This window comes from Rhinoderma darwinii, chromosome 3 (genome assembly GCF_050947455.1).
Source record: "Rhinoderma darwinii isolate aRhiDar2 chromosome 3, aRhiDar2.hap1, whole genome shotgun sequence".
In the NCBI taxonomy this organism is placed as follows: Eukaryota; Metazoa; Chordata; class Amphibia; order Anura; family Rhinodermatidae; genus Rhinoderma; species Rhinoderma darwinii.
In genome coordinates, this window is record NC_134689.1 from 376154896 (window position 1) to 376168415 (window position 13520).

General features: G+C 43.9%; 1 protein-coding gene across 4 annotated transcripts in view; it reads left to right on the forward strand.

Moving 5' to 3' along the window:
- The first annotated feature begins 7229 nt into the window (after positions 1-7229).
- LOC142750037 (A-kinase anchor protein 8-like) overlaps positions 7230-13520 on the forward strand; it is a 34814-nt gene continuing 28523 nt past the window's right edge. Inside the window, exons 1-3 of one of the 4 annotated variants that reach the window (XM_075858776.1) lie at positions 7233-7437; positions 7783-7892; positions 11030-11162. In XM_075858776.1, coding sequence (XP_075714891.1) covers positions 11143-11162 — 20 coding nt within the window. In that variant the 5' untranslated portion in view covers positions 7233-7437; positions 7783-7892; positions 11030-11142. Of the gene's footprint in view, positions 7438-7782; positions 7893-11029; positions 11163-13520 lie in introns of all 4 variants that reach the window. The other 3 variants (XM_075858777.1, XM_075858775.1, XM_075858774.1) reach the window with 3 other exon arrangements.

Below are 13520 nucleotides of genomic sequence, written 5' to 3' on the forward strand. Positions count from 1 at the left end.
CTGTCCAGGGTGGGGAATACAATGTTATCAAGGTATGTTTCCTTCTCAGAGGGGTCACTTAAAGGGAATGTGTCGCTATAAAATGTATTTATTATTTTTTTTTTTTGTAAAACAGTTATTATATACATGATTAGACAGTTCTAATTTTTTTTAATTTCTTCACGCGTCAGGAAATACTATAAATTAGATTCTAATTTATAACATTTCCCTGTGCTGGTCACTAGAGGGAGCAATTCCCAAAATTGCAGCATTGGCATGTGGTAAAGCAACCACATTGCTTTATGCTGCAAATTTGGTGTAAACACACACGCTCTAGTGAGCTCACACAATGCCCCCTCCTTTATCCTGGCTAGTGCCAGGAGAAAAGAGGGGATTGAATGTTCAAACCTCCTACACTGTGTGCCGCCATTTTTTGAGCGAATACATAGTGTTGTAGGCTTACAAACCGTGCTAATCACACAGTAAAACACGAACATACACAGAAATAATTTACCTGCTCCGTCCGCTCCTAGTGCTTGCTTCTAATCACATGTCCGGAAGCCGCGACCGGAAGTAGTCATCTTACTGTCCGGCCGCGGCTTCCAGTCCACAAGAAAATGGCGCCGGATGTCGCTCGGCCGAAGACCTTCCATTTGGACTGTTCCCACACAGACGGCGTACAGCATAGTGAATGCGAACGGCTCCGGTTCGCATTCTCTATGGGGATGTATGTGCCGTATTCCATGTCTGTATGTGTCGTTAATCGACACATACAGAGATGAAAAAAAAAATGGCAGCCCCCATAGTGAAGAAAAAGTTAAAAATAAAAAAGTAAAACACACAAATAAATAACGTTTATTTTAATAAAACACTAAAAGCAAATTGATATATAAAAAAAAATAATTTGCGACACCCTTCCTTTAAAACCTTGGATGAGTACAAATTAGAGTTGAATTTAGGAAAGATATCATTAATAGCTAAGGGGTCACTGACAGGCATCACAGTAGACGAGGTGATTTCTAATATAGGATTCGGTGTGGTGTCCTCTTTAGCCAAGTAAGCCGACAAGAGACCATTCTTATCCAAAGATCAAAAAACTGCTGTAGGAAATACAGGGTTTTCTTCCTGGTAAACTCAGTAAGTAGAAGGGTATATTCACGTTGCTTCGCCTTGAATGTAGTAAAGGCCGAGGGGTCCGTAGACCTAAGATATTCCTCCTCCGCCACAGCCAGTTCAACCTCCAATCCTATACGTTCTTTAGCTAGTCCCTTTCTATGCAAAGATATTGCTCGCACAACCACCCCCTGATGTACGCTTTGAAGGCATCCCACACCAGATTGCTATCTAGACCCCAGGTTAGTATTCCAGAAACCAGTAGTTTCTTGTTCTAGAGAAGTCACAACTTCTGTACAGGAGAGCCATTAGGGACTCAGTCTCCATATTTTCAGTTTTGCAACTTCAGGAAATCCCAAAATTATCATAAGGGGAGAGTGGTCTGAGATACCCAGAGGGAGGTATTTTGCGTCTATCACATATACATGAGAGGTATCATTACCAAATGCCAGGTCAATTCTAGAAAAGGACCTATGAGCGGGGAATGACTGACATGAATAGGCTAAAGAATGAGGGTTGTGAGCCCGACAAATTTCCTGCAGATTATACGTTGCAGCCCAATTAGCCAAAGGGGATCCAGACCCCAGGACTCCCCCAGTTTATCCAATACAGAGCACAGCAATAGGTTGAAATCCCCGAGGATTAAGAGAGGAGCAGGACCTAACTGAGCTACCAGCAACATTGTCAGTGAGCAATTGTACTGCGGTTGGAGGGGGATTATATACATTAAAGTGTAGCTAAACGTTCGACAAACTTCTGACATGTCATAGAGACATGTCAGAAGTTTGGATTGGTGGGGGTCCGAACACGGAGACCCCCACCAATCGCTAGAACGAAGCAGATGAAGCACTCGTGTGAGCGCTCTGCTGCTTCGTGTCTGTTCGGCTTTTTCTGGAAATAAATGTATCGGTGTACTGGCTCATAGACGTTCTATTGAGTCCGTACTCCGATACATTTATTTCTGGAAAAAGCCGAACAGACACGAAGCGCCTGAGCGCTCACACGAGTGCTTCATCTGCTTCGTTCTAGCGATTGGTGGGGGTCTCCGTGCTCGGACCCCCACCAATCCAAACTTCTGACATGTGACTATGACATAGTAAACCTACAAAAAACCTCACAACAGAGTAAAGCCAAAAGGGAGAATCCCCAATAAGACTCAGAAGCAACCTACAAAGCACAAAAGCGCACGGGGATACAGCATCCCAATAGAGTGTAAAGATAACTACCATGGATAAAAAATATACATCTTTATTAATTCATATCAATACATGGTATTACAATAATAATTACAGCGAACAATGAAAGATCATATATAAGGAGAAACAACAGTATGGCAAGAGTGACAACATACCATAAGGAGAACTAGAGATAACCGAACTCTAAAGCACGTCCCAATGCAGCAACAATCATGCACACAGGTATAGAAAGTACCCAAAGTACCCCTCCTGACGAAGCCGGTTGTAGGCTAAACGCGCGTCGAGGCGAGGCGTTTCTGTGCCGATCGCTCCACGTTCCCGTGTTGCCATTATGTCCACAGGTACATTCACTTTTATATTGTTCAATCTTTTGGCTCATATCTGTTATTTCTGCCCGTTTTTGCGCCGTCTATCTGTAGTGGGCTTTATCTATGCATTATTTGCAACGGGCAGTTTTTCCTCATGTGATATAGCCTCTTATATACATATTATACCCACTTTGGGTACTTTCTATACCTGTGTGCATGATTGTTGCTGCATTGGGACGTGCTTTAGAGTTCGGTTATCTCTAGTTCTCCTTATGGTATGTTGTCACTCTTGCCATACTGTTGTTTCTCCTTATATATGATCTTTCATTGTTCGCTGTAATTATTATTGTAATACCATGTATTGATATGAATTAATAAAGATGTATATTTTTTATCCATGGTAGTTAGCTTTACACTCTATTGGGATGCTGTATCCCCGTGCGCTTTTGTGCTTTGTAGGTTGCATGTGACTATGACATGTCAGAAGTTTGTCGAACGTTTCGCTACACTTTAACAATGATAGAGGACGTAAAGTGAATATGATATAGTGACAATAAATCCTCCCCCAGGATTTGTCTTATCAGATGTAACCTCACATTGCAAAGACTTGAGGACCAGCATCAAGACCCCACAGGAGTAATTGGAGTAAGAGGCGTGATAGCCATTCCTAGCCTATGGCCGTGTAAAAGCTTGTGGCAGCTTTTTTCAGGTTAAAGAGGCTCTGTCACCACATTATAAGTGCCCTATCTCCTACATAAGGAGATGGGCGCTATAATGTAGGTGACAGTAATGCTTTTTATTTAGAAAAACGATCTATTTTAAACCACTTTATTAGCGATTTTTAGCTTTATGCTAATGAGTTTCTTAATGCCCAAGTGGGCGTATTTTTACTTTCGACCAAGTGGGCGTTGTACAGAGGAGTGTATGACGCTGACCAATCAGTGACCAATCAGCGTCATGCACTTCTCTCCATTCATTTACACTGCACTAGCGATATAGTTATATCACTATGTGCAGCCACATACACAGACATTAACGTTCATCAAGTGTCCTGATAATGAATACGCATGACCTCCAGCCTGGACGTCATGTGTATTCAGAATCCTGACACTTCTGAATCTTTTCTGTGAGATTCCAGCAAGCCACGCGTAATCTCGCGAGATTACGAGGTAAACGAGATTTCGTTTCCCTTGCTGGAAATCTCACAGAAAAGATTCAGAAGTGTCAGGATTCTGAATACACATGACGTCCTGGCTGGAGGTCATGCGTATTCATTATCAGGACACTTGATGAACGTTAATGTCTGTGTATGTGGCTGCAGACGCGATGCTGCTGTGTAAATGAATGGAGAGGAGTGTGTGACGCTGACTGGTCACTGATTGGTCAGCGTCATACACTCTGTACAACGCCCACTTGGTTGAAAGTAAAAACACGCCCACTTTGGCGTTAAGAAACTCATTAGCATAAACCAAAATCGCTAATAAAGTGGTAAAAATAGATCGTTTTTTTAAATAAAAAGCATTACTGTCACCTACATTATAGCGCCGATCTCCTTATATAGTGGATAGGGCACTTATAATGTGGGGACAGAGCCTCTTTAAAGAGGCTCTGTCACCAGATTTTGCAACCCCTATCTGCTATTGCAGCAGATAGGCGCTGCAATGTAGATTACAGTAACGTTTTTATTTTTAAAAAACGAGCATTTTTGGCCAAGTTATGGCCATTTTTGTATTTATGCAAATGAGGCTTGCAAAAGTACAACTGGGCGTGTTTAAAGTAAAAGTCCAACTGGGCGTGTATTATGTGCGTACATCGGGGCGTTTTTACTACTTTTACTAGCTGGGCGTTCTGACGAGAAGTATCATCCACTTCTCTTCGTTAACACCCAGCTTCTGGCAGTGCAGACACAGCCGTGTTCTCCAGAGATCACGCTGTGTTGTCACTCACAGGTCCTGCATCGTGTCGGCCACATCGGCACCAGAGGCTACAGTTGATTCTGCAGCAGCATCAGCATTTGCAGGTAAGTAGCTACATCGACTTACCTGCAAACGCCGATGCTGCTGCAGAATCAACTGTAGCCTCTGGTGCCGATGTGTCCTCGCTCGTCTGACACGATGCAGGACCTGTGAGTGACGACACAGCGTGATCTGCCAGAAGCTGGGCGTTCTGAAGAGAAGTGGATGATACTTCTCGTCAGAACGCCCAGCTAGTAAAAGTAGTAAAAACGCCCCGATATACGCACATAATATACGCCCACTTGGACTTTTACTTTAAACACGCCCACTTGGACTTTTGCAAGCCTCATTTGCATAAATACAAAAATGGTCATAACTTGGCCAAAAATGCTCGTTTTTTTTAAAATAAAAACGTTACTGTAATCTACATTGCAGCGCCTATCTGCTGCAATAGCAGATAGGGGTTGCAAAATCTGGTGACAGAGCCTCTTTAAAGTCAGTGGGATTGAACGGTATCAGAACGGCGTTGTGTGAATAGGATTTATTTAATTTATTTTTTTGTCTATTATTTACAAAGTACAACGCCGGAGCCACAAATAATAAAAATGAATATTCTTATACACCTAGGCGTGAGATAAAAAAATAACTTACATCAGCAGCTTGTTGCTGGTTTCCAATTATATATATATATATATTTATTTATTTTTTTAAATGTGACAACCAACAAATAAAGGTAATGAAGATCTATTACAAAGAAGTGAATCGACAAAGTTCTCGTATGATTGCCTTATTAAAGTCCCATGGAACAAACATGATGTCAAAAGTAGAGGTTTTTTTTTATCGCGGATATGCTTATACAACCCCTTTATTCCGCATTACCACATGGAGGAATGATTTGACATTCATTTCTTGGTTGAAAGGGGTAATTTTATATATTGGATTGTCTGTATATGAAGGGTGGGTAATGCAGATGCGCAATGGTGGCTAATACCCACCGCCGACATCACCATGTAGAAAACGTAACATGGGAGTTTTGCCCTAGAGGATCTGTTCACATGTCGGATACACTGCGGAAAATTCTGCAGCGTATCCATCCTGGAATGGGGATGTCCGCACCAAATAGTGCTAATTTTGGCGCAGATTTTCAGGTGGATTTACCGTTGCGGAAAACGTCTGACAAAGAAAAAAATGGTGTCTGCTGTAGCCTGTGATTGGCTGCAGTGGTCACATGTAATGAAATGGCATCACAATAGGCGGCTGTCCATAGAGCAGCTGGGGGAGTAGCGACAGGTCATCCGCGTCATAAATTGACAAGCTGGATTTACAGATTTTTTTTCTGCAGTATGTGAATGGGATTTTTTCAAATTTCATCCACTTCACTGCTTCTGTAAACGCTGCATATTTTCCATATCGTATATGCCAAGTGTGGACTTGGCCTAAGTGTCCCTTGCTGGAGGAGTTTTTTCTGGGACTACATAGACTGCAGATACACAGAGGTAACTATGGAATTAAAGGGAAGGTGTCACAAAATTTTTTTTTTTTATATGTTATTGCTTTTATTATGTCATTAAAATACATTTTATTTATTTGTGTTTTTGTGTTTTACTTTTTTCTTTCTTTTACTTCTCTATGGGGGCTGCCATTTTTTTTTTCATCTCCGTATGTGTCGATTAACGACACATACAGACATGGAATACGGCATACAGCCCCATAGTGAATGCGAACGGGAGCCGTTCCATTCACTATGGTGTAAGCCGTCTGTGTGGGAACGGCGCATGCGCCGCTCCCACACAGTCCAAAAGGATGGTCTTTGGCATAGCGACATCCGGCGCCATTTTCATGTGGACCGGAAGCCGCGGCCGGACAGTAAGATGACTACTTCCGGTCGCGGCTTCCGTCCATATGTTGAGAAGCAAGGACTAGGAGCGGCGGCGGCAGGAGCAGGTAAGTTATGTCTGTGTATGTACGTGTTTTACTGTGTGATTACCACTGTATGTAAGCCTACTACGCTGTGCATTCGCTCAAAAAATGGCGGCACACAGTGTAGGAGGTTTGAACATTCAACCCCCTCCTTTCTTCTGGCACTAGCCAGGATAAAGGAGGGGGGATTGTTTGAGCACATTAGAGCGAGTGTGTCTTCTACAATTTTGCAGCATAAAGCAAGGAGGTTGCTTTACCATATGCCAATGCTGCAATTTTGGGAATTGCTCCCTCTAGTGACCAGCACATGGAAATGTTATAAATTAGAATCTAATTTATAATATTTCCTGACTTGTGAAAAAAATTACAACAATGTGTAATCATTTATATACTGTTTAACTAAAAAAAATAAAAAATAATTTCTAGCGACACATTCCCTTTAAAGGAATTGTCCACACTAAGGGGTGACTTTTCCATATATGGTTATAAGTGGACAGAAGAGGCTTCCTACCAGCCTTGACGAAGTAGTATTTTGTTGTAATTTGCGAAATATCATAAATTATATTGTCCTATTTTTTTATTTATTTTTTAAAAAACAACTTTATTTACAAAATCATTGCATCACATTCCCCTTGGCTGCAGGAGAAACGTTCTAGATCACATGACCGCACCACTACATATCGTTTGATTGACAGAAAAAAAATAAGGGCGGGGCTTCCTCGGAACGGAAAGATAGGTTTAATGCCAGAAGAGGCGGGGTCACGGAGCTTGCGACCACTCATAACTGGTGGCAGTGAATGACAAGTTACGTCGACCAATAAGCGCTTGAGGAGGAAACCGCAGACTTGTGGGCGTGGTTAGATGTGAAATCGGAGCTCGGTATACACGGACGCGTTACCGGACATTGGACCCTCGGCATGAGCGGAAGGCAAGGTGGTGAATACCCGGGATGTGCCGGAAGAGACGGTGGGGGCAGAAAAATATATTCCTTTATACAAAATCTTGGTCCAACAATGGACACGCTGGGAGTAGTAGTTCCTGAACAGCTGGAGATGAACAATGCAATGCAAATAGTAAATGCATGTCTATAACGCAGCCAGATGAGCAACGCTAAACACACATTTACAATAAATGCCCCTTCTCGTTGCCGCCTGATCAGACGATGCAATTAGTTCGCTGGTTTTCCATCCTGTGTGATCATTTATTATATTAGTGGAAATAAACAAAGCAATCGCTCGTCGCAAATAAAAGCGCCTGTTGGTCGGAAAATGTAATAAAGCGCTGGATATCACATTGTCTACCGTCTTCTAGATCACACGTAGTCTCCGAGGACAAAGCGCGGCGTGAGGTGGCTACACGTAAACCCGTTAATAAAGATGTAGTCGCCAGGACGACAAAGTCGCTGTGTACGTCGCAGCAATGTAAGTGAATGTGGCCGCATTATGACCCGCAAATTACTGCAGCCGTCGCAAAAAATCCAAGTGTTTTGCAGCGGGACAACGATATTTGGATGAACGACCGGTCACGGCCAAAGTCGCCCTAGCCTTAATCTCCACCGAAGCATCTACGCTGTAATAAAATCGCAATCGCTGGTCAGTCCAGGGAAGAAATCACTATCCGTAAAGCCTTGCGGTCACTTTAAAGAGGCTCTGTCACCAGATTCTCAAACCCCTATCTTCTATTGCATGTGATCGGCGCTGCAATGTAGAGAACAGGAACGTTTTTTGTTTTTTTTAAAAAACGTTCATTTTTGGCCAAGTTATGAGCTATTTTATATATATGCAAATGAGCTTTGAAATGGACAACTGGGCGTGTATTGTGTTTTTAACTGGGCGTGTTTATGTGTATGACGCTGACCAATCAGTGACCAATCAGCATCATGCACTCCTCTCCATTCATTCATTTACACAGCAGCATCACGTTCTTACTAGAACGATGTGCAGCCACATACACAAGTGTCCTGATAATGAATACACATGACCTCCAGCCTGGATGTCATGTGTATTCAGAATCCTGACACTTCTGACTCTTTTCTGTGAGATTTCCAGCAAGCCACGCTTAATCTCGTTTACCTCGTAATCTCGCGAGATTACGCTTGGTTTGCTGTAATCTCACAGAAAAGAGTCAGGATTCTGAGTACACATGACGTCCAGGCTGGAGGTCATGTGTATTCATTATCAGGACACTTGTGTATGTGGCTGCACATCGTTCTAGTAAGAACACTATGTGCTGCTTGTAAATGAATGGAGAGGAGTGTATGACGCTGACTGGTCACTGATTGGTCAGCGTCATACACGTAAACACGGCCAGTTAAAAACACAATACACGCCCAGTTGGACATAACTGAAAAAAAACGCCCAGTTGTCCATTTCAAAGCTCATTTGCATAAATATAAAATTGCTCATAACTTGGCCAAAAATGAACGTTTTTAAAAAAACGTTCCTGTTCTCTACATTGCAGCGCCGATCACATGCAATAGGAGATAGCGATTTGAGAATCTGGTGACAGAGCCTCTTTAAGGCCCAGTTCACACGGTGTACGTTGATGCGTCGGAATCAGCACCAAAAACTCCACAAATCTCTCCATTAATTTCATTGGAAGGTAAAGGCGGTTTTTGGCCGGTCGTAGAAATAAAAAAACGTCATGCCCTATCTAGGAGCGGTTTCCGCCTCTAAACCTCAATTGAAATCAATAGGAGGTAGAGAAAACAAAAGTGCCATCTGTATGGAGCGTTTTTGACAAAAAAACGCCCAAGTTTTTTGCATTTGATTAAAAAAAAAAAACTGGCTGAACAAAACAACATAAATAAAAAAGCGCTTGCATTTCAAAATCTTCTCATAAATCCTGAAGGAAATTTGAGGCAGATTTTTCTGCTTGGCAAAAAACTGTGTGAACTAGGCCTAAGATCTATATTTTATTCCTATTCCCTAAATCACACCCTTTATTAATTGGTACCTTTTGGGTACTGTCCCAGGTAGTGGCGTCCACGTGCGGCTGAATCCATTCCGGTAATACCTGGCAAAATTTTCTGGCCATTCGCCACCACAAATGAGCATGGTTCTAGTCGCATGCGGACGCCGCAATTTTCTGCAGCAATTCCGTTACGTTTGGACAAGCCCTTAGGGTTACATATAGTTTATCAATTAACCTTTAGGCTGGGTTCACACGACCATGTTACGTCCGTAATGTACGGAACGTATTTCGGCCGGAAGACCCGGACCGAACTCAGTGCAGGGGGCCAGGCTCCTAGCATCATAGTTATGTGCGACGCTAGGAGTCCCTGCCTCTCCGTGGACCTACTGTCCCATACTGAAAACATGATTACAGTACGGGAGAGTTGTCCGGCAGCGAGGCAGGGACTCCTAGCATCGTACATCACTATGATGCTAGGAGCCCGGCTCCCTGCAGTGTGTTCGGTCCGGGACTGGCGGCCGAAATACGTCCGTCAATTACGGACGTAATTAGTGTGTGTGCACATACCCTTATACATTTTCTTTTGGGGGGAGAAGGGAAAAAAAAACCCTGCACATTTTCCCTGTTTTTTTGGGTGTGTTTTTCTACGCAATGTGTCGTGCGGTATAAAGGTATGATCAAAAGTAACGTAAAAATTGCAAATTTTCTGACCAGATTTTTTCTGCGGAAATTCCTTTAGTGTGTTTTGCAAGAGAAATTGACGTTCTGCAGATTGAGAATCCGCGCTTCATTTCTGCTGATTTTTCCGCAACACGTGGTTAATATTTTTTAAATCGCATCCACTTTGCTGCTACAATAATCTGCCGCAGTATTTCTGCATAGAGAATCTGGTCGGAAATTCTGCAGTGTTTACGTTACATGTGAACAAATCCTAAATATTGTGTTAACTTTATTCCACGGGTCGTTACGATTGCGATGATAGTAGTGTATGGCCCTGTTCACTCCAAGTTTTTTTGCAGGCAGATTTTGACCTGTCTGCAAATTCTTGCCGCAATTTTAGAGGGTTTTTTTGCGAATTTTTTTTTTGCCTGTGGGCAAAAAAAACCTGCGACAAATGTTTTCTCTGATTCCCAGTGATTTCATAGGCGGAACCGCAGCATGTTCGGTAGAAAAAAAACGCCTCCGCCATTTCTGACTTTTTTGGTGCGGGTTCCATGTCAACATTTACCCTCAGAAAACTCCGTGAACTAAGCCTATAAGTATTTTTTTCACAGTTAACTATTAAAAAAAAAAAAAAAAAAACATGAAAAAGGGGCTTGTTTTTGAAGGGGGAGATTAAATTTTTAATTTTTTTTTAAAGGGAACCTGACATGTCAAACACGCCGTCCTATCTTCGGATGTCATGCTATAGAGCAGGAGGAGCTGACCATATTGATGTATAGTTTTGTGGGGGGAAAAAAGTTTGGGAAAAGGTTCTCTATATAGGTGCGGGTCCCAACTCTGAGACGTTTATGGCATATCCTGTGGATAACTCAAAGATTTGTATTTACTGGGGATATTTTTGGGTGTTTTTTATTGGGGGGGGGGGGGGGGGCTCTTTTTAAAAACATATAATGTCTTTTTTCCTTGTATTGTCCCCTTAAAGGATATGAATCCTATGATTATGGGTATAACTATTGTCAGGACTTCCCAGGCCTATGTGCGTCAGACACTTGGGTGACCTCCTATCCGACACCCCCTAGTGGTGGGGCCACACACATGGGAACAGCCAGAGAGAGGTAAGAAGTACATATCACTATGAATAGACAGGCCTTATTTATCAATACCATCTAATAGTAATACCAGACTTGTTGCCCGTAGCAACCAATCAGAGCTCAGCTTTTATTTTTTCAGAGCAGTTTAATAAATGAAAGCTCAGATCTGATTGGTTGCTATGGGCAACAATGACTGTTTTGATAAATGAGGAATATGTATAACTAGCAGCATGACATTATTACGGTATAACAGAGGGATGCTGGGAATAATCTGTATTCGGTGCTGCATGGAGCTTGTCCCGGATCTGTCCTTTCCTATACATTTTCGTCTTTTATTAAAGTGCACCTGTTATGACAACTATACACAGTGGTATTTTTCACAAAGGGCGGAAAACGGTAAAAAAAAAAATTTTTATATTCCTACTGTTAGTATTCTTCTGTCCCCCTCCACCAGTCTGACGACTTGGTCAAAGCAATGTTGTGTCAGTAGTGACTTAAAGGGGTATTCCCATATCAGACATTTATAGCATATCCACAGCTCTGGGACCCGTACCTGTCTCGAGAGCAGGAGCCCCCTGACCCCGTCTTTGCCTGGCAGTGCGGGGCACCTGGCTGCTGCAACGGCAGGCAGACTCAGTGGAGAGGTAGCTGGGAATAGAGAAACAGCCAAGCTCACTATGTTTCTGTAACTACCATAGACATGAATAGGAGCTAAGGAAATAGTGTAGCACAGAGAGCGCTGCTGTGGAAATAGTGTAGCACCGAGAGCGCTGCTGTGGAAATAGTGTAGCACAGAGAGCGCTGCTGTGGAAATAGTGTAGCACAGAGAGCTCTGCTGTGGAAATAGTGTAGCACAGAGAGCGCTGCTGTGGGAATAGTGTAGCACAGAGAGCTCTGCTGTGGAAATAGTGTAGCACAGAGAGCGCTGCTGTGGAAATAGTGTAGCACAGAGAGCGCTGCTGTGGAAATAGTGTAGCACAGAGAGCGCTGCTGTGGAAATAGTGTAGCACCGAGAGCGCTGCTGTGGAAATAGTGTAGCACCGAGAGCGCTGCTGTGGAAATAGTGTAGCACCGAGAGCGCTGCTGTGGAAATAGTGTAGCACCGAGAGCGCTGCTGTGGAAATAGTGTAGCACCGAGAGCGCTGCTGTGGAAATAGTGTAGCACCGAGAGCGCTGCTGTGGAAATAGTGTAGCACAGAGAGCGCTGCTGTGGAAATAGTGTAGCACCGAGAGCGCTGCTGTGGAAATAGTGTAGCACAGAGAGCGCTGCGGTGGGAATAGTGTAGCACCGAGAGCGCTGCTGTGGAAATAGTGTAGCACCGAGAGCACTGCTGTTTAAATAGTGTAGCACAGAGAGCGCTGCTGTGGAAATAGTGTAGCACAGAGAGCGCTGCTGTGGAAATAGTGTAGCACAGAGAGCGCTGCTGTGGAAATAGTGTTGCACAGAGAACGCTGCTGTGGAAATAGTGTTGCACAGAGAGCGCTGCTGTGGAAATAGTGTAGCACAGAGAGCGCTGCTGTGGAAATAGTGTAGCACAGAGAGCGCTGCTGTGGAAATAGTGTAGCACAGAGAGCGCTGCTGTGGAAATAGTGTAGCACAGAGAGCGCTGCTGTGGAAATAGTGTAGCACAGAGAGCGCTGCTGTGGAAATAGTGTAGCACAGAGAGCGCTGCTGTGGAAATAGTGTAGCACAGAGAGCGCTTGTAATGGCAGGAAGGAGGTGAAGGGAAAGTGAGCCCTAATCTACCCACCGCCCTGTCCCTGCCTACTTGCAACGACCCACCCTAGGCGACGGGGTACAACTGGGCGGCGGTCCCTACGCTGTATAAGTGCATGGGAGAACAAACAGGGAACACGCAAGGGAAGGGGCAGTAGCCCGCGGAACGGCGCGAGGAAACGGAGCGGTGAATGAGTTGTCAGGACCAGGATGAAGTGGAGTATACCCAAGTGAGCACGGAGGAGGAAGCAAGCCGGAGGCAAAGCAAAGCGGGTTAAGCAGAACAGCAGCAAGGCAGAAGTAAGGCAGAAGCAGGCTGGAGCAAGCAGCAGTGGGGCCAGGAATCCAAAAGAATTACAAGCACTGAGGAGGAGAACACGGCAGGTAATAAAGGACAGGGGGCGGAGCTAACTCCGACTGACCAGGCCGCGATAGGCTCTCCCACTCCTGAGCCTGCCACCCTGGTTGGTGGGAGATGGTGTCAGTCGAACAGGTCTGGCCTTAGGTGTGGATTGATTAATCCCAGGAGTAAACCTAGACGTAGTACCTGGCAGATCCCTCCCTAACAGCGCTGCTGTGGAAATAGTGTAGCATAGAGAGCGCTGCTGTGGAAATAGTGTAGCACAGAGAGCGCTGCTGTGGAAATAGTGTAGCACAGAGATCGC